General features: G+C 31.7%; 1 protein-coding gene across 4 annotated transcripts; it reads left to right on the top strand.

Moving 5' to 3' along the window:
* The first annotated feature begins 11194 nt into the window (after nt 1-11194).
* On the top strand, nt 11195-21427 carry LOC125821561 (uncharacterized). Of its 4 annotated transcripts, none has more exons than XR_007442599.1 (13): nt 11231-11537; nt 12700-12844; nt 13995-14155; nt 14734-14913; nt 15869-15944; nt 16443-16520; nt 17220-17305; nt 17843-17916; nt 18410-18455; nt 19461-19570; nt 19926-20100; nt 20653-20772; nt 20952-21127. XR_007442599.1 is itself a non-coding variant. In XM_049500981.1 (13 exons), the coding sequence occupies exons 1-12, from the start codon at nt 11274-11276 to the stop codon at nt 20716-20718; spliced, it is 1461 nt and encodes a 486-aa protein (XP_049356938.1). In that variant the 5' UTR covers nt 11231-11273; the 3' UTR covers nt 20719-20753; nt 20952-21067. The 4 variants fall into 4 exon arrangements, 3 of the variants coding, with proteins under 3 accessions (XP_049356936.1, XP_049356938.1, XP_049356937.1); XM_049500981.1 differs by having other exon boundaries at nt 20653-20753; nt 20952-21067; XM_049500979.1 differs by lacking the exon at nt 20653-20772 and having other exon boundaries at nt 11195-11537; nt 20952-21427.
* The last annotated feature ends 369 nt before the right edge of the window (nt 21428-21796 follow it).

The raw sequence follows: 21796 nt of genomic DNA, 5'->3' as shown, positions 1-21796 counted from the left end.
GCACCGAAAAAAAGGAATTCAAGATGACTTAAACTTGAGACATCTGGTAAAGGATAAGGGCACTCCACATAACTCTTGTTTAAAATAACTCTTTAATGATTTATTTGATTATTGAAAATTATATTTATTTAAATAAAGGTGAAGTTGTAAAAAATGTTTTTTTTTCATTTTGTAAAATATTATTTATTTAAAATAAAATGAAAAGATAAAAACACTATTTATTTTAAATGGGAGTGTATTTTCTGTCTTAGTTTTGGTAAACAAAATCATATAATACTTGTTGTTGATGGTAGGATATGTCGTGAAATTAGTCAACTTGTGCATAAATTGATCTAAACATCATGATTATCAAAAAAAAATTGTGTTATATTATCAAATTACGATTACTGATGAGTTATCTGTGATTGAATTATTAATCGTCAATAAAAAGTTGTTCGACACTAAATTTGAGTTGTTATTGCTTAGATAATAATTTGCATATATTATATAAGGTTACAACTATATATAGATGGGTTTTCCTGGAACTGAATTATTAAATCAATAAAAAATTTATTCGATACTAGATTTGTTGTTGTTCTTGTTTAGACAATGATTCTTATATTATATCAAATTACAATTATTGATAAGTTCCCTTAAATTGAATTATTAAGTCGATGATTAAAGTTTTGTTTGATATTAGAAATTGAGTTGGTCTTGTTTAGACAATAATTATCTTAAAATTATATCAAGATATAATTATTGATGGAGTTTCTAGTCCTAGTTGACCTAATGCTAGTTAAAATGGCAGCTCGATGCACTATAGTAAAGCTTTTGTTATGTACGGTATTTTAAAAAAAAATTAATTATAAGAGTCTATTATACGTAAATTTATCTTATATTTTTTTAAGATGTTGTATGTTTCCACAAATGTAATGCTCGTTGAAAAAGAAAATGTTACATTATTATTTGACTGTGAATGTATCATATTACACTTACACTAGTCAGATTCATTTTATACACGGATAAATTAAACATCATTATAACAATGATACGTTATAACTTATATATAACACCATCTTACTATAACAGTCATGATTTTTTTCAGACAAATATAATTAATATAACAAGGTTGAGTCATGAATTTTTCAAACAAAAATAATCAATATAACGAGGTTTGATGTATAACCATATTTGAAACACTTATTAGCGGTATAATATTTGATTAAGACATGATCTTTAAGTCCATAGTATTAGGAAAAAAGAGTACTAGGCTTTTGAGTCAAAAGCAGCAGTGGGATAGGTACTTTAGTTAAATATAATTTGTAAATTGCTAACAATATGGATGGTACATGTCACACTAACACTACAATTTATCTAAAATCTAAAATATTAGTAGTAATTATTTTCAATTAATATTAATATTATAGTTAAATTGAAACCAACACCCTCTAATACACCTACACTAGTTGATATTAGGGAACAACAATAATATACCTCTATTTCAAGTTAGCTGAGGTTAATCAGTGTGACAGCGCTAAAAATTTTATTACACAAAGTCATAATATTAAGCTATAAATTATATCATTTTCAGCACAAATTAATCTATAAATTAGATAATTTTCAACACAAATTAAGCACTATTTCAATAATATATACCTATGAGATAAATTTGTCTATAATTATTTTAGAATACTATTCACTTGTTAAATCGTTGAATAAAATCAACTTAAAAGGCTCCCCCCCCCTCCCCCCCCCCCCCCCAATTATTTAATTTTATCTAATTGCACGTCATAGATATGGTTATTTAGAGTCAAGATTTGATTAAGACGGTTAAATAAAGTATTATATTATAGTTCATATTTTTAATTAGGATGAATGTTAGGTTTTATTCTTAAAAATTAAAAGCACCCACGATTTTCAATACTTTAATCAGTCATTATATTTATTTATTAATCTATTTTGTGAATTGTTCCAAAAGAATGGATTATACATGTCACAATATCACTACATTCTATCTATAATAATAATACTACTTCCTTCGTGATAACAACGTTATGGTGTTGATTAATTAATTAGTTGAGTTTATGTTATGTATATCGATAATGTAAAGAATTTTTATGCGGATAAATTAATTAGATTTATCTATTTATAACAAGTAAAATTTCATATTAATTATGTTAAATATAGTAATTTGAAAAATAAAGTAATAATTTGTCATGATCAATTAAATTATATTAATAATGTCATCCTTTTATATAATGTCTCGTGCATATAGCTAAAACTTATATGTGTTAAAGTAAAAGCAATACCATCTAATAGAATATTAGTGCTAGAAAATTTTGCAATAAGAAAATAAAGTTTTGATGACTAAAACATAACTTTATTATTTTTTATGCAAATTGATATTTATTTCATAATGATACGCCTTAATTTCAATTAACTGGGATCGATTATACGAACTTTCATTGTTATATAGATCATATTCTCCATTCGCTTGAACACATTTTTTGTGTCACTTCAGCATCTACGAATATATTTATCCATTTTTGAAAAAAAGTGTAATTAAAAAATTTGACTAGTCATAATTTAAGCGGATACTTATGCCTTAGAAAATGACATTTTATTTCATTTTTTTCTTTCCTTTTATAATCACACAAGAGAATCCTTAAACTCATCTCTCTTCAGTCTAATCAAATATTATAATTGAAATAAACAAATAATTTAACATAAGTTACTTTAATTAATTAGTTGAATGGTGCCAAATGACTTAACCAATGACCAAAGTGAGCACTAACAATATTTGATTTGATTATAGCTAGCGTGTGGTAACCTTAAGCTTTTCCACTTCTTAATTCGTTTAAAAGGACAAATATACCTCAGAACTATCATAAATGGTACGTTAATACCCTTAGTTATACTTTTGGATTGTGTATATCCTTACCGTCAATATTTCGAAACGTATATACCCTTAGGTTAGACGGAGGGACATGTGTCATAATCTTGAAGGCTTAGCCAAATTTAATTTAATTTTTATCCACAATTAAAAAAAACCCACCCAATTTTCATAATTTTAACCCATCCATAACCCGGTTAAAACCCCTCTTCTTCTTCCCCAATCTAACCTAACTTAAACACCCACTCGTGATTTCAGCCAAATTAATCGAAATATTCTACAAAGGTTTTTTTTTTTAAGAAGATGAAGATTAAGAAATTGTCCAAAGGGTTTCTAGAAAAAAAAAAAACTCTCTTCTTCTTCCTTTGAAAATGTTGTTCAAATCGGAGAAGACCACCTTCAAGTGACCTCCGAAACAAAGATCTTCAACATCAACGCATCGGCTCAGCTCAAAAGGAAGATTCCATGGAGGAACAATCAAGAACGTGGAGAAATCCATTTGGTTCAGAGTGGAAGTGGAAGAGACGACAATAACTTGTATATTATTTCCAATTTCAGATTTTAGCATTTTCTGGTTAGCCAAACAACTTTATTTGGCTTATTTTGTTTTTTGATTCCATATAAATAAATATCTGGCCCAGTGGGTCAAAATTTCGATTAAAAAAAAAGTTGTTCAAATCTAAATGTTTGAAATAAGTCTTTGTTGTAGAAGTTAAGAAAACAGGAATTTGAGAGTTTTGATTGTCTTACTGTAACTTCTCTTTTGATTTTGGGTGCTTTTGGTTACAATTTGGGTTATGGATGGGTTAGAATTGTGAAAGATGGGTGTTTTTTTTTAAAATTATGGGTAAGAACTAAATTAAATTTGGATAGACCGTTAAGATCATGATACATTCCCCTCCGTTTATTTTAAGGGTATATACATTCCAAAATATTAACGGTAAGGGTATACACAACCCAAAAGTATAACGAAGGGTATTGACGCACCATTTATGATAATTCGAGGGTATATTTGTCCTTTTTCCCTTATTTATTTAATAGAAAAGAAAGGAGTATATAAAAAGTATATAGCAAATTATTTTTCCCACATAGTTCATAATAACCTACTTTAATACACGGAAAAGTGTGTCGCTATTTGTTTAACTTTATACAAGTTTAAAGATTTACTTGTGCACACAAATTTTTTAATAGGTAATTGCCAATCTATCATTAAAATGATATATATTAGCAGATGTTGAACCATATTTGATTAGTACATGTATTTATTTTTTCACATTTTGAACCTTTTTAGTGAAAATTGTGACTTCGCCACTATTTATACCACTATTGTCATGTCCATTCCTTCTTTATTTTTTTTTATATTTTTTTTTTTGCAAAATAGGATAAAAGATAATTACGTCCACTAGCATATTTGAGTTTATTTAAAATTAATTCACTTTATCCCATGAAGGGCTTTAAAAAAACAGGAATTGTTGCTTCCACGGTACATGCACCTTTCCAAATGCTTAGCTGGCATTTGAATATAAATTGAATAATATTTGAAATTGCATTGAAAAAGTGTATTATTTGAAAAGTAAAATTATGTTTTAATATACATTTTACTTGTTTAAGTATTAATTTATTATTATTTTTCAAATTTGGAGTGAAATTTTACATCCCTTGCAACATTTTTTTTTTTAAAAAAAAACTTGAGAAAATGTTCGAGGTGAGTGTCAAGATTAGGGTGTTGGTGTGTTAAAGATAGTTTTGAGACGCATGCGCACAAGAAAAAGCTAAGCCAACTCTAAATTTCAGTGACTTTAAATGCTTGATCATGTGAGTGACACACATGAATCTCATAAATTGACTCGTAAGAACTTGAGAAAATGTTCAAGGTGAGTATCGAGATCAAGGTATTGGCATAGGATTTGGTTTACTATCTTTACCACGACAAAGATAGCTTTGAGACGCATGTGCACGGGAAGATGCCAACTCTAGATTTCAGTGACTTTAATGCTCGACCATGTGAGTGACACACATGAATCTCATAAATTGACTCATAAAAACTTTAGAAAATGTTCAAGGTAAGTATTATCGAGATCAGAATGTTGGCCGGCGTAGGGATTGGTTAACTATCTTTACCATGCCAAAGATAGCTTTGAGATGCATGCACATGGAAAGAAGCTGACTTCAGATTTCAGTGACCTTAAATGCTTGATGATGTGTGAGACACACATAAATCTCATAAATTAGCTCGTAAAACTTGAGAAAATATTCAAGGTGATCAAGATCAAGGTGTTGGTGTAGGGTTTGGTTTACTATCTTTACCACACCAAAAATAGCCTAGCTTTGAGATGCATGCGCATGAGAAGAAGCCGACTCTAGAATTCAATGACTTTAAATGTTTGATCATATGAGTGACACACGTGAATCTCATAAACTGACTCGTAAAAAAATAAGAAAATGTTCAAGGTGAATATCGAGATTAGGGTGTTGTCGTGTGAAGATAGCTTTGAGATCGATGAATGCACTGACTCTTAGAGTAATTTACCTAGATAGTCACTCATGTTTGGGAAATTACCTAGAAATATCACTTATGTTTGTTTTAGGACTACAATATCACCTAACTTTGCCTATTTTCCTCAAAATATACTTGACACAAAAAATACATTATCTCTCTCCTACTAGGATGCCATGTCACATTTTTTAATTTATTAATAATAATATTTTTTAATTCTTTAAATGACAGCTTGTTTAATGTATCTATAAGAGAGCATTAATTCATTCTCTATGAAAATCTAGTCACTTCAATTTTATAGCGAAAATCTTTATCCTATGTTTCATTTACGAGTATTTGTCGTTATATCCATACAAAAATTTAGTCTTGCTGTCGAGGAAAAAATTAAACTAGTTACTTGAAGCTGATGAAGAAACAATAAATTTAGTTGGACATTTAGAGATAAACTAGATATTAGGAACATTGATATTAACACAAACTATAAATATCCGTTGCTTGTTCATGGTAAAAAATCAAAGGTTTCTTGTTCATGGTAAAAAAAGATTTTTACACAAACTATAAACATTTGTTCAAAGCTTGGGCAGATTCAAACAATAGAAATATCTTATTAAAAAAAAAGCAAGCAAAAAACCCCTATTTTTTAGAAAATTACTCCAATATCATGTTAAGTATTCAAATTATTTCACAATTTACACTTTAAAAATAAAAGAATCAGAAGAAAATTTGAATTTTACCTTGTGGCGATTTCTTTGGTCATCAAAGGTATACAACGACTCAGGAGACAGTTCCTTATGCAAATTCGTTAATTTATTCCTTGAAGAACCAGAGAAAGCCACTTATTTTCTTGAAGAATCGGAGAAGCTCATATTAGAGTTCCTTATGTAATTTTTTTTATTGGGTATAATATATGGATTGTCTAAATTTTTTTAAAAAATTTGTTAATAATAATATATATAAAAAAGAATAATGTGACATTGCATCCTAGTAGGAAAGAGTTAATGTACTTATTGTGTCAAGTATATTTCGAGGAAAATAGGTAAAGTTGGGTGATATTGTAGTCCTAAAACAAGCATAAATGATATTCCTAGGTAATTTCCCAAACATGGGTGACTATCTAGGAAAATTACTCCTGACTCTTAGTTTCAATGACTTTAAATACATGATCATGTGACTGGCACACATGAATCTCTAAAATTAGCTCGTGATAATGAATCATGTGGATCTTAGTTCGGAGGAAAGATAAGCCAGTATGTCGAATTAAAAAAAATCAAACCTAACACACCGGTTAGAGCAAAGTTCAAAACGATTAACCAATTTATTTTAGGGAAAATTGTATATAATAGCAAACTATTAATTCTAATTAAATGCTATAATCATAGTTTGATTTAATTGTACCTCATAGCAAACTGTTGTTATTTCGCCTCTCTCCTGGTGAATCTCGCTCACCACTCTCGTTCTCGCTAGGCAGTCTCCCTCGCTTCTCTCGCTTTTATACAAACACAAATGTATAAAATGCGTTTGTGTTTGTATAAAGCGAGAGAATATATATATACATATATTTTCGTTTCCCTCTCCCAGATCTCGCTCGCCACTCTCACTCGTCTCTCTCACTTTATACAAACACAAATGTATACATTGCGTTTGTGTTTGTATAAAGCGAGAGAAAATTATATATACAAATACAAATGCATATATTTTCGTCCTATACACTTATGATTATACAAATACGATTTTTCCCTGCCCAGTTTTCTTTTGTCTTTCTCTCTTTCTCGCTTTATACAAACACATATTATACAATTGATCTTTTGTATATGTATACCGAAACAAATTATACAATTGCTTTATTTTGTATATGTGTAGCGAAATATACATCTTTATGTTTGCTATGGAGCGCAATTATATAAACTATAGTTATAACATACAAATATGATTTTTATGTTTGTTATATGTAAAAGTTGCTCTTTATTTTATCTCTTCAAAATGATGAATATTACACCACATAATGAATCTAGGAAATAATTATTAATATGGGAAGAGAATATAAATATGTCATATTTTAGGTCATATAGGAAAATATTTGACTTTTTAGCATAGGTTAACATATACAATATAAAATATGAATTCAAAGAACTAGGTATAAAACATGCTCTCTTTTCTAATTTCTAATAAATTCGAATCTTAGAATCCTTTTATAATATATATTTTAATTGAAAAAAAAACTAATATTTGCTTCCACCACTTCAATGCAATTGTTATCCACGTCTACACTGAAATTGTTTATATAAGGAATAAGGTTTAATATATAATTAATCCTTCAATTTGCATTTAAATTCCTTAATCTCACATTTTTTATCCTAATCAAATCATTAATTTAAATATATAATTGTACCATTTATACAAAGTCACTTTATAGTTGAGTGGTATCAAATGACTTAGCCATTGGCCTAATTAAGTTATATGTACCCCACTTCTTTAAATTATTAAATATGTAAAAAAAAAAAAAAGTAAGCTAAATGATTTTCTCTCCCACAATATAATTAAAATTCATATATATTGTGGCCACTAACATCTCATAAAACCACTATTACCCTTTTCCTACTTTTATTTTATCCATTTTCCATCTCATTTAATTTGTTTACTATATTAAAAGAAATAGCGACGGATAACTTTTAATTTTGTTGTTGAACAAAAAGAATTTACCGTTTATTCTATTCAACGACAGATTAGCAATTACCTATCAAAAATCATGTTAACTATGGGTTATATATTTATATAAGTGATAGATTAGAGATGAAATCATAACTTATTCCTTTATTTGTTTATTTATTTATATATAGTTGATATTAAAATACTCTGTAGAAGATAATGGAAAGATGATATATATTTTACAATTTATATGTATGAGTTCATAAGAATTATCTAGAAATGATCATTTGTAGAAAATAATTTGTAAAAAGAGGTGTTATTTTTTTTAAAATAAATAAATAAAAAGAAAATAGAGATATAAATAAATTGAATACAAACAAATTCAAATTGTCAAATCTAGCTAGGTGCATCTAGACAATTAGTAAGAGGACAATTCAATGTTCAAATACAAATTAATAAAGTAGTGATATAAAGCATGCTTTCTTGTCAAATTATTTATTAGTTGAAAATAGGAATCTTGAAACCTTTTAATGATAATCTCTTTTATTTAAATAAAATAAATATAATAAGTAAGTTTGTCTCTCCACCAACTAATTTGTGCAATTATATTAATTATTTCATTTGAAAATTGTATCCACACCTAGCTTGTAGTTGTTTATATCTTTAAGAGTCAAAGGGGTTTCTATATATATATATATATTTCACTCGATATTTAATATTTATAATAAATTTGACAAAATCTAAAATTGCATTTTATAAAACCTATTTATAATGATAACGCTTCCAAAAGTAGTCTTTTTATTATAATTATTTGTTAAATGGCCTTCTATTCATGGTACATGGGGTCTTATGATAAATGTCAAACAAAAACGAAGTAGAAGTCTAAAAAGGCATTAGTGACAATGAAGCTTTATTTAATTTAGGTAGTGTATATAACAATATCTAATTTCAATATTTTCAAATTAGATTAATCTGAATTTATGTCGTGTAGAATGTATTAAAGATAAAAACTGCTTTCTCTGTTAGAAACTTCTCTATTATCATGATTTGGAACAGAGCTAGCACGATGAAATTAATAAGATTCAAATTAAATCCTTGCAAATAGGATAAAACAAATAAAAATAAAAATCTGATTATATATAAATTGTTGAATTCCTCTAATATAAGAAAAAGTTGTTTATTCTATCGTAAATGTTTTAAATTTTCTTTTATGAATGTCGGGATTTGCTATTGATTAGGGTTGGTTAAGGAAAAAGAATTTCATTTATCCCTCCACGATTAATTTATTGATAAGTACAAGTATAATATAAGGTTTGACCTATACTCAAATACAAGTTTATCTAAAAGACTATTATTTTACAATTAAAATATTGCTATTTCAAAAGCAAAATCATCCTTTTTCTCAAACTTTCAACTTCAAATGATCAATTTTTTTGTCTTCAATTGATCCAAACATGAACCACTATACTTTTTTTTTAATGGATTATCATGAAGACCAATAAAAGTGTATAATCTTTTATCTTCTTCTATCCATATAAATCATAGAGTCAAAATATTTTCTAGTATTGTCCAAGCAAAAGAAGGTGAAAGTTAGAGTGTACATATAGATAACCTTTTGCACACCACTAAGGGAACATAGTTATTGGGACAATGTAGACCAATATAAGAGAGACATCTATAGAAAAATATAAACTTTCCATTGAAGAGTCTTTTCTAGTTCTTGTAGTGAACTTTGAGTATATATATGCGTAATATATGTTGATTTTTCTTGATTTTTTTGGTATTTATTAATGAAATTCTGACTCCAACACACTACTTCGATCTTTAGGTTTTTTAATAAAAGTTATGACACCATCGAAGAATGTGATAGAATGATAAATTAAAATTTTTGAATTTAAGCCCTTAAAATGAATTTCTTTTTAGAAGCTCATAATATATATTTTTACGATATAATTTTGAAATTAGTCAGATTAGTGATTCCAATTACTAGATGGCTAGTCAAAAAGAGAAAGAAGGCTATTGTATCTAGTTTTTAGTCTTAACTTGTAAAATGTTTTTATTTCTTTCTTCACTAGAGAAAGTGAGAGTGAGAGGTATTCATTTTTTGTTTGTTTTCGATTAGTGTTTGGTATATGTATTTGAACCTTAATTAATTTGGATTCGTGTTGTGTAAGACCCATTAAAGGACAAATACACTCTCTCAAGTTTTTTTCCATTTCATGATTCAAATCCAAAACATCTGATAAAAAATGAAAAAATCTTATCCATTTCACCATGACCTTTTCGCGAAGAGAGGACATTCATTTTGGTATAAAACTAGTCTGTGATAATCTTGCAAAATATCCCATAGGACTTAGGGGTATATTGTTTGCAAGATTTTTTGTAACTATTTGTTATTTTTCAATCTTGAAATGTAACTTCAATTCTGACCAAACCTTTCTTATCTTACAAAGATTCTTTTTTTTTCTTACCAAAAATTGTGGTTTATTGGAATTTCACTTTTCTAAAATATATCTTTCAAAAATTATGGTAACTTTGGGCCTAGTATATTTGGGCTGAGTTTAATCTCTACACATCCAAAAACCACAAGGACCAAAGAGCTATTTGGGCTTATTAAGGACTACTAAAGGCTACTGGGCTTTGAAGGCCCATGCACAACTTTGATGCCCATCCACTCTACTTATCAGAGTTTGGATTAATTGGGATTCAATATTACAAAGATATGACATCTACGTCTCACTTAATCCAAAAACTGCTAACTCATGAGGGGAGGTTTGTCTCATTTATATTAGGAGACCAATTTCTTATCCTTCTATCGATGTGAGACTTCTTAACACTTTTCACAAGCCCAAACCTCAACTGCAGCGTGAACACTTATATGAATTTGGACAAACCTCCGCTCATAAGTTAGCAACTTTTGGGCCATCGAATATATCTTTGGTAAGAAACCCCACATTGATAGAGAGATTGAAATTGGGCAAACCTCTCCTCGTGAGCTAGCAACTTGTGGATCGTCGAATATATCTTTGTTAAGAAATCACACATCACTAGAGAGATCGGAAATTAATCTCCTTATATGGAAAATCTCGTAAGCTAGATATCAAATTCAAATACAAAGATTGTGTACTATTTTGTACATTTTTTCTCAATAAATTTCAACTAACATTACAGCTTTAAAATCTTTAAACAACCAGTGTCAATCACCCACAATTATAAAAAAAACTACACAAAATTTCAACTTACAGTGAGTTTACTTCAATGGCGACTCAGTATAATCTTTCGTTAATCATCAAGAATCCATCAAATGAAGCTGAATTTCTGCTTGTTAAACAAAACCCACCTCCTAAATTCAACGATCCTGAATATGATTCTTTTTCCGATTCCCCTTTATGGGATTTGCCTTCTTCACCATTGTTACCTCTTGATTCTCCTTCAGATAATCAATTTTCCATACAAGTCCCTGAATCTTGCTCAGATGAGGTTGATTTAAGTAAATTTGATCTTAATTCAGCGATTCATAAGGTACCCACGAAATTTTTAGTAACTCAGTTGGTTAGCTACGTGAACTTTTTACTTTATTGGTTATGTTCGATTTCACACCTTGTAATCCCCTTGTCCATTTCCCCTTCCCTTATTCATTTATTTAAATAAAATCCTAACTTGTTTGAGATAGAGGCATAATTGTTGTTTGTTGTTGTACCTGGGGCGGAGTTAGGTAGGATGGAGGGGTTCATCTGAATTCCCTTTGGCGAAATATTACAATTGTTTATATATGGTTTATGTATGGAACCTCCTTTGGTTTCTTCGTGTGTTTAGTTTTTCATATTTTGAACCCCTTAGTGAAATTCCGGCTCTGCAGCTGGTTGTATCTGTATTTCTTGGTTATTGGGATAGGCAAGAAATGTACTTTCCTTACTCAGTTTACTCCTTTTATCTTAAATTATGGACTTTTTTAGCATAGGGGTCAAGTTTTTTAAATTTTGGACGTGATTCGGACAGATTGCTGTATTTTGTTAAGAATCAACCTGAATAGTCGCTCACCAACCACTTGAACTAAAAATAGCTGACAGATGTATAATCGATATTTAGTAGGTGTAATCACCTCTGCATAATCTATTGAACAGTAAATCCTGTCAGCTATTTGTGTAAAGATACCTTTTTTTTTTGGACAAAATGTTACAAGTCAAAGTTTCTAAGAATTGAATATAAAGGATACTACCTCTACTTATACATTTGCCGGAAATTTTCATAGTATAAAGGTCCTTTTACTGAAAGAATGTAGAATTTCTTGGTGAAATGAATGTTAAATTGCTTTCAGCTTACTCCTGTTGCAGATTTTATCCTTTCAATATCTGGATAATCTTGGTGGATTTGTCATTTTTAAATGATTAGTTATGAAAATTGAAGTTTAATTTGGCGCAATGAGTATATGTACCCTCTGTTGGGGCTTACTGAACTATCATTATGCCTTCATTATTCTTATGCCTATCATAATTATTGTTATCATGATCATCATAGTTGTAATTGTTGTAAGATCGCAAGTAGACTTCATAAAAGGTATGATACCATTTCTTATGCCTATCAGAACTGTTTAAAAGAGGCTCGTCTACATATGCTGCAGTCTATGCATATGCATGTTTTGCAATATGGAGTTGTTAAAGCTTGTAGGTGATGATTATTGTAGGTTCTAGAGCAAGTGGAATTAGAGGATATCCCAGTCGAGTGGAAATTCATGAAGTATGTACAGGAGCCTGAATTTGGACCAGGATTGCCAGTAAAGACGGTCTACATCATTGGAACTTTGGGTCCTAAAAATGGAAAATTAAAGGGTTCGACCAACTTCACTCAGTTCACATTTGACTTATCTTTTTTTCAAGTATCAGTATGAATACTGCTGTTGTGATTTAACCGGGTCTTACGTTGTAGTCTTAGAAAGGAGGATCAATTGCCTTCCAATGTGAGCTTGCTCTTAGTCCAGTTGTAAGAGCAACATATGTCATTGGAACTTCGTTAGTTGTAATTTCCAACTGAATTAGAACAAATTATTACCTACATTCTCGAACTGTATTATACTTGGTCTTTCCCAAAAGTGTCCCCTTTTCTTAAGCAAAAACCTTATGTCACTCTTCACTATTTTAGAATATTGTACTGCTATGAAAATTAAAAGCAGCCCTCCATTTATCAATTATCTTTATCGAATTGCAAACTTGTCACGAAGTAATCTTAGATCTGCTTTAGGTGCAATAAATATTTCAGAAAGGCTATGTCATGTCAACTCTAATCTTCATCTCTATGCCTAACTAAAGTAAGGCTATAAAGCTGAGATAGTGTGGCTTAATTGGTCGTTTGTTGTTAATAATCTAACGAGGTATACTACCAAAGCATATTTTCACATATAATGCAGGTTACTAATTTTCAGAAGTGTGATCTATTGTTGGAGAAGCATGATTATTCTTCTACAAATATAACAGATTCGTTTTTCGAGAGATGGTCTGATTAGACTGATATCCTAACTGAATCTGAATAAAGTATTTGTGAAATCAATTAATGACTGCAATCTTTATCTGCGATCCACATTTGCTTCAACTTTTCGAAAGGAGAAAGCACGTGGTGTCAAAACTCAGTTTGGTTGGAATTTCACTCTCTATCGTATGCCAAATGTGCAAGTCGAATTTAATGGATTCAGTATATAAGCCTCTAGGGGTTAGAAACCATCATACATATTTTTACTGCTTCATTACCTCTTATTGTCTATTGTGTATCTCCTCGGTGGCTGAGAAATGACAACTGTCCTTCTACATAGAATTTCATAATGATAAACCTGCTTTTTTGCTTTTGTATTTTCCCAAATGAAATAGCATCCATAATTTCTAATGGTTATGAATGACGAAATTACCATCTTTTTTATACCTCCCCTGCTCTCCTTTTTCCTCTAGGGATGATTGTCAAGATTGTAACATGGTAACTAACATTGAACAGATGTTGAGCTCTGCAAGTGGATGACCACTGAGGGATGCATTAGTATGCTTGCTGAAGTGAAGCCTTGCAGTGACCGTGTAGGATCAATGGTGGTTGTTGGTCTTCTGAATGATTCAACAAAATCTGGGACATGGAAAATTCCTCCCACCTTGAAATGTCAGGTTTGTTATTATGTCTTGTGCTTGCTGACCTGTCAAAGTTTTTTCATTAAGAAATGAGAAATGAATAATACATGGACAACTAATGGTATTCCACATAAGTAGAGGGGCTAGAAGTATCATGAAAAGCATAAATACCAATTTGACGCTGATGTTTCATGGGACGGGACCTAACTAGAATTTTTCTGAAAACCTGAAGTCAAGAAAGAACTTAAGGGACACTCTATCAGAAACTCCGTGATATAGTCATTCATTCTCATTGTTCTTTGTTTTCGAAAGCTGATTAAGTCAGCCAGAAATTGTTCATTCTGCACAACTTTGGTGGCTGTTGAGACTTGTTGAAGTGTAATCACTAAACTTCATTTGAGATCTTTACTCTGAAGTTTCTCTTAGTTGCACAAGCAGTTGAAATTTAATCTATATATAAGATGCCAACTCCAGAAAGAGTCCTCAGTCTGATAAGCAACGAATATCAAACTGTTTGAACATGTAGATGTGAAAATTTTGTATCTTTGATTCTTTTTACTATCTTAAGGACAAAATACTGTCCAGTAGGAGCTGATGTTTTTCTCATGTTGCAGGAGTACCCTCTTGGTGTTAAAATTATACCAATGGAAAGTAGAACAGCTAAGCCTTTTCGTACCACAAACTTAATTGTTTTCCTGCCTGAAGGTAATGCTAGTGAGCGTGATGATGGTTTTATCGCTCATGGGGAAGCACTCATAGTAGATCCAGGATGCAAGTCTGCTTCATATGAACAGGTTAGAGCTAGTACATAATCTACTTCTTACTGTTTTTTATAATGTGGAACGAACAAATGATATTTTCCCGGTCTTAGAAGTGAAGCCATAGAATGCAGAGAAAAATCCACTCAAGCAACTACTTTCACATATTTTGGTCTTAGGTGGATTGGGTGTAACAATTTCCTTTACTAAATATAGATGCACGTGGATTGTTGTACACTTGTTGGTACATTTCTTTTGAAGTGCGATACTTCCAGAGGCCTAACAGCGTCTTTGCAAATTCTCTGAAGATTGGTTGACTATAACTCTATAAGGGTCATGTAAACAAGCAATGGAGGCAAATTATAGTAAGATACCTGAGAGAGTAAATTTTGAACAATTGTTGTAGGAGCTGTGTTCGCTTCTGCTGAAGAATATTGGCCAAAATGTTCCAAACTTTAGGTGACAGTAGATAACAAATAATTAAATAGACCCTTCACTATCCAAAAATCTGTCTTTAGCAATTCCTGAGCAATTGACATGCTTCTTATCTCCGTGTTGCCAAGTTTCCTAGTTTCCTGTATGTTTGCTTACCATATGTCTTAATGATTCACCTTTCTGGCTAAAAGCCTTCTTTTTAAAACCTATGATCTTCCTTGCCGATGATGCGATGCTTACATTTTGGATAAGAAAATAGTATATGTTGTTTGTTAAAAGAAAATGTCAATTAAGTTTTGTCACATTCAATAGCAAGAAGCAGTAGAGGAGGTAAAGCCGAAAATATTTGTTCAGTGTTTGTACATTGAATAGCTTTACCTCAGCAATGGGTTCCTGCACATGTTTCTCTTTTCTTTATGTCTTGGTAATCTGTTTAGGAGTGGTTGAAACTCTTTTTATGTTTCTTCTCTTTGTTTTCGTCTTTTTTTCTTTCTTGTAATTGGTCTGCCTCTTATGCTGTTGTGACATCTCGATGCTCTGATGCTTGGATTACCAGCTCAAGGAAATCATTGCTGCTTTGCCGAGAAAACTAGTCGTCTTTGTGACACATCATCATAATGATCATGTTGATGGTAAGCAGCTTTCACATCCAGGCCTGGAAACTTTCCTCTGCTTAGTGTCACTGCCTTATGCTATGCACAACATTTGATTTTTCTCACACTGATGTCATCATACTCATCAAGGGTTATCTTTATGTATTTTTCTTTTATTTAAATGATCTTTCTTGAGCCGTCTGGACAAGACCTACTTTCCATGTAAAGTTATTACAAGTTCCATTTTCTTTGTATCTGGTCCTTAATGTGTTGGAAAAAATTAGTGCTCTTTTTGCAGTATGAAAAAATTTCTTTATAGACATTTGGCTGGCTCGTCAGCAACAGTTAGTTGACTAACTGCAACATGGATTTATTGGATGTCTATTTCAATAGAAGCTGGGAAAACATCTATAACATGATGAATAGTTTCTTTAATTTTGTTATCTAAAGTATTATTCTCCTTACTTTTTTCACTAGACTAATCTGGAGGTTTGTAAGTAATTTCTGAAACATAAACTTGTGCTCCATGTGCTTCAGGTCTTTCAGTAGTCCAGAAGTACAGTCCTGATGCTCGTCTTTTGGCTCATGAAAATACGATTCGTCGAATTAGAAAAGGTCAGAAAATTTTCAATTCTGTAGAATAGTAAGTGTCTATCTTGCCATAACTAAACCACCTTTTTGTTTAGAGAGCTACTCTTTTACTTTACGTCCTATGCTTTTCTAGAAGGTTTATTTGTCAGTAGAAAACATAAAGAACTTCTAGTACTTATTGTTATATAATCATTATTTTTATTTTATTTATGATATTGGCCTAAGATGAATTTAAATGGACTAACATGATCAATGAGGATTCATATAGCCAACCATAACCTGTTTGGGAGTGAGGCGTAATGTTATTGTTTAAATAGCTAGCAAGGGTTGTGGGTCTATACCCTTTTTTGGTCATGAAAAGAAGAGAGCGAACTATTATAATGAAGGATGACTTTTATGTTTGTCCCCTGTTGTTAAAAGGCAATTGCTTTTTGCTTTTCATGCAAGAATGTATTTTCCGTGATAATGGGCTTACAAAGAGACCTGCCATATGATGGACGCGGGGGGGGGGGGGGGGGGGGGGGAATCAATAACTTCTCATTTTGACTAACAGGAATAGTTTCTAGTTGATGACTCTATTAGTGTACATTCAAGTGAGCTTAAAATATACACATGTTCATGCACCACTTACATCTTATTAATCTCACAGTATTTGTGAAAGTGAAATATTCTTTATCAAGTAAATGCATTTAATAGCTTAAAAGTAATTTCCATGTGATGCAGATGATTGGTCTCTCCCATATGTTTCAGTTTCTGGATCTGAGGAAATTTGCATTGGCAATCAGAAATTAAGAATTATCTTAGCACCGGTAATCTCCATTTATATCCTAGCTTCCTCTGATGAGAATCAACACCCCCATGAAATTCTGTTTTATACATTCATTATTGTTGATTCTCTTCTGGTACTTGCTTCTTTATTAAAGGGATTCATGGTATTACGAGTAATCTATGCTTTGATTTAGAATCTGTAGGACTTTTGCTTGAGAAAAGAACCATCCGAGATTCTCACCGGGAAGAAAGCTTGTCATATCTATAAAGTCGTGTCAATAGAATTTTATGACATTGATTGTTTTTTAAGTAATGAGAGTGACTGTAGTGCTACCGTTAAAACATCTTTACTAGAGCATGGTGAAGTTGTGATTGAACTTAATACTAGAAGTTGTAAGAAATGAATCAAGTTAAAAGTTATCTCCTAGTTTCTGAAATGGAATTTTCTTTGAAATGCAAGTAATCTCTTAGTTTTATATCCGTGTTTACTCAACCTTCCATGTAAAACATTCCAATTGTCTTGTATAATTTTTTCTGGAAATTTAACACGTTCTTTTGGAGACAATATTGTGATTCAGGGACATACAGATGGACATATGGCACTGCTTCATGTTAGTACAAACTCGTTGATCGTAGGGGATCATTGTGTGGGGTAAGATATGTTTGATCAAGAAACTTCATATCCTTTAACAAATGAGCATCTTCACTTGATAAATAATTTGTGGACATGCTTACCAATTTTAAATGTTGCTTCCCCCCCCCCCCAAAAAAATGTAGTTTCCTAGTCCTTTTGAACAATTTTTTTTAGCTTTTCTATGATGATACGGAAAACAATATGTTCAAGAAGTCTGTGATCAGTGGCGGAGCCACCTTACAATTAGTGGGTTCATCCGAACCCCCTTCGGCGGAAAATTATATGATTTATACATGGTTAAAATAATTTTTTAGGTATATATAGTAGATGTCGAACCCCCTTCGGCTACTTCGTGTGCCTATTTTTTCAGATTTTGAACCCCCTTATTGAAAATCCTGGCTCCGCCACTGTCTGTGATTGTGTTGGCCTACTTTGCATTTGTTTGTCATAGCTTCTATCATTTCTTCTCCTTTCTTATAAATTACTAATTTGATGTATCCCTTGGTTTCAGCCAAGGAAGTGCTCTCTTAGATAGCGCGTCTGGTGGAAATATGCAGGTAAGTTAACATCAGCATCTCTATGCTTCTTTTTGTCACTCTGTCATCCTTGGAATGCTAATTAGAAGATGAGGATTGGTCGTTGGTGTCTTAACTTTTGAAACCTGATTAAAAAAAAAAAAAGGATCCGACTGTTCAACCAGAAAACCCACCATACTTTTCTTTTCCCATATAAAACTCATTTCCTTGTTTTCATGTCAATGGGCAAGCCTTTCTCATGTATTCTATTGACTTTCTTGAATAGCTTTTTCCTTCTCTCTTTAGCTTTTGAAACTTAATGTGAACTAGCACCTCTACTCAAAGTAGTGAGAATTAAGACTACACCACCACATTTTTCATATTCAAATTTATATCCAATTCTAGATTGTTGTTTCATATAAAAAAGATCAGCTATGAAAGTTTTTAACAGTTTGAGTCAATTGAATGGCAATCTAAATCTAGTACTGTGTTTGTTATGGGTACTTAGAGGGTGAAACTATTATGTTCCTAATATTGTCTTCCACAGGTGCTTTAATCTACATTCAGGTTCCCCTATTAAAATTTGAAAACATATACTCTATAACCACTAAAAACTTGCTTAAAAAGTGAATGAATTTCTTGCTTCTAGGGATAGGGGTTCAACAAGAGTGTGTAGCTGAATTCTGTAAATCTAAATTATGAATATCTACCTTTGGTAGATTTATATATCTTTTACGACAATGCTCATTTTATAATACCTTGTGACAATACTGAGTGAGATATGGATTAAAGCAAGTGGGGGGTTGGGGTTTCAACAAAAGTGCATTTGTGAATTCTGTAACTTAAATTACTTTCTAGTTTTATTTTTATTTTCCGATCATGATTTTTGCTCTTTTCAATAATACCCTTGTGAATATACAGAAAAAAGATTAGGATTAGAGCAAGTAGTAGGTGGTCATATCTGTTTCTATTATCATGTTTAACTATGACTTGGTTTTTCTCTTCTTTTCGAAATTCTCAGTATTGAAACTTCAAGTTTTTATACAGGATTACTTTCAGACAACATACAAATTCATTGAGCTCTCTCCTCATGCTTTGATTCCAATGCATGGAAGAACTAATATGTGGCCAAAACACATGCTCTGTGGGTATCTCAAGTATGTAACTCACACCTCTTATGACATATTCCATATATGCTTTCACTCAGAGTGCCTTTTCTGTCTATCAGCTATTGGCAAAATCATTGCCGAAGTATATGGTTAACAATTATGCAGAAAACCTGCATGTTTCCTTGTTGCTTTCTCCCACCATGTAAATCTTGTAGTCTTGTTTTATTGAACATTATGCTAATATATGTCATAAGCTGTGAAATTTGTTCAGTTAGTTTTATGTTTATTGACGTTGTCTAAGACAGATGTCAATCAAATTATCATTCTCAAAAAATGTATAAAACAAATACACTGATAGATTCAATTGATGCACATCTAATTTATTATTATCTGGGATTGTCAGAAACCGGAGACATAGAGAATCAACCATCTTAATGGCCATAGAGAATGGTGCCAAAACATTGTATGACATAGTTGCTTACACTTATGCCGATGTTGACCGAAGCCTTTGGTTTTATGCCTCATTAAATGTGAGACTCCACGTGGATCATCTAGCAGTCCAGAATAAATTACCAAGTGTATGTCTTCTTTGTTCCCTTGTGATTCAACATCAATTCATTTTATGTCAGAGCTTATATTCATGATCACTCCTGTTTCGGATGTCAAGTTTAAGGATCAATAATAAGCTTACTAAAACTGGCGCTCCTCTTCGGAAATCCATGAAGCTTGGCTGTCTTAGCAGCTTTGAATGAGCCTCTGTTTACTGTCAAAACTGTCGGTTTCATGGAATTATGGTCCATTGAATGTAGTAGTTCAATTATTTTTTTTGTACCAGTTTTCACATTAAATGATATGCATGCTTATGTTTCTTGAATGACTTAACCATGAAGTTCATATAATTGCTTGCCCATCATGTGGAAACTTTTGGTGATCCATAAAATTAGATTCGGCCATTTGGGCCCCATAGAAAATAATTGATGGGAGATTTCATGCTTGCCAACACCTTTGAGTGCTGATTTGCTCCATGTCTAGCTTGAGTGTAGATGTAGGTGCAATAGTTGGGCCATATATCTATATGCCTTTAGTAACTTAATTAATTAGTATCCCAAACTTTTCTGTGTCATGTGCAGGACTTCTCTTTAGAAAATTTCAATCGCAGTTGTGCTGAGTTTGCTGGCATGGTGCATAAAATATAAGGGAACTTTCAGAAAGCTGACCCCTAAGACCTGCAGTTACCTTTCTTCCTTTAGGTTGGATGACTACTTATTTTTCTTGTAATAGCTAGTTGGTACTGCCTACATACATTTCATCAGATACAGTCTCGAATGTAGATCACTATCTCAATTATGCACGACTACCTATTTGTTTGTGCACTTGGTTTTTATATTTTCGAAGGGCCTAAGAAGTCATTTCCTTCATCGATTTGCAGGATTTTTCAATCCAAAATTTTCAGGCAAGTTGTGGGCTGCGTTTCCTTTTTAGGTGGGTATTAGAATACTCAAGTAGTGCATTCTCAATAAAGCATCACACGGTCAGAGCGGCTTTACTAGTCGGTACTGGAGCTGTGGCCATTGGTTGCTTGGCTGTATCATTCTCCAGAAAAAAACAAACTTCTCTCTAGATGATGCAAACAACAATTCTTGCTCTGAAAGGCAGAATTTGTCAAGGAAGTTAATTACCGGCTGGTTCCAGGTCATCTTCTCTCTCACTGTACCAGAAGCTCTAGGAGAAGCGTGAAGATGTTTACATTGCTGTTTTTAGTAGCAAAATATTCATTGATAGTGTTGTGCGCATAACTCGCCATAATTGTTCTGCATTTCTGATATTTCTTTGTGATTAAAGAAAGCGATTGGATCAATTAGAAGTGTAAGACAAGATTAGTGTTAATTGATCACACAACTTTTGTTATTGTGTTATTATAGAAACTATCTTTTGTTTAGCAGTGCCTGTTATTTCATCGATAAGTGCATCTTTCACTTGTAGTGCCAATAATTGAGCCAATGGATGTGGATTGCTACAATTAGGGATTCATCATCTACTATATACCAGTATATACAATGTCATTTTTGGCTAAAGGGGGTTTGGATGAACTCCTTCCGCCTCTCTAGCTCTGCCCTGGGGCAGGGTCGTGAAGTGTAAGTTTTGTGCATTGTAGGTGTATAAAAACAAATACACCCTCAGGCTTAACATGCATTAACATGTATGTGTTCATAATAAGCATGATCGTATAATGTACAACAACAACATACTCAGTGTAGTTCCACAAGTGGGGTC

This window comes from Solanum verrucosum, unplaced genomic scaffold, assembly GCF_900185275.1.
Source record: "Solanum verrucosum unplaced genomic scaffold, falcon-dt-bn FXZP01000217.1, whole genome shotgun sequence".
Classification (NCBI taxonomy): Eukaryota; Viridiplantae; Streptophyta; class Magnoliopsida; order Solanales; family Solanaceae; genus Solanum; species Solanum verrucosum.
This window is presented reverse-complemented; position numbering and strand designations above follow the sequence as displayed.

Excerpts from the sequence above, each read along its gene's own strand:
- LOC125821561 (XM_049500979.1), top strand. The coding sequence starts at position 11,274 with ATGGCGACTCAGTATAATCTTTCGTTAATCATCAAGAATCCATCAAAT. Across the intron at positions 12,845-13,994 it reads TAAAAATGGAAAATTAAAGG|ATGTTGAGCTCTGCAAGTGG; the intron begins GTTCGACCAACT and ends AACATTGAACAG. Across the intron at positions 19,571-19,925 it reads ATGCTCTGTGGGTATCTCAA|AAACCGGAGACATAGAGAAT; the intron begins GTATGTAACTCA and ends TGGGATTGTCAG.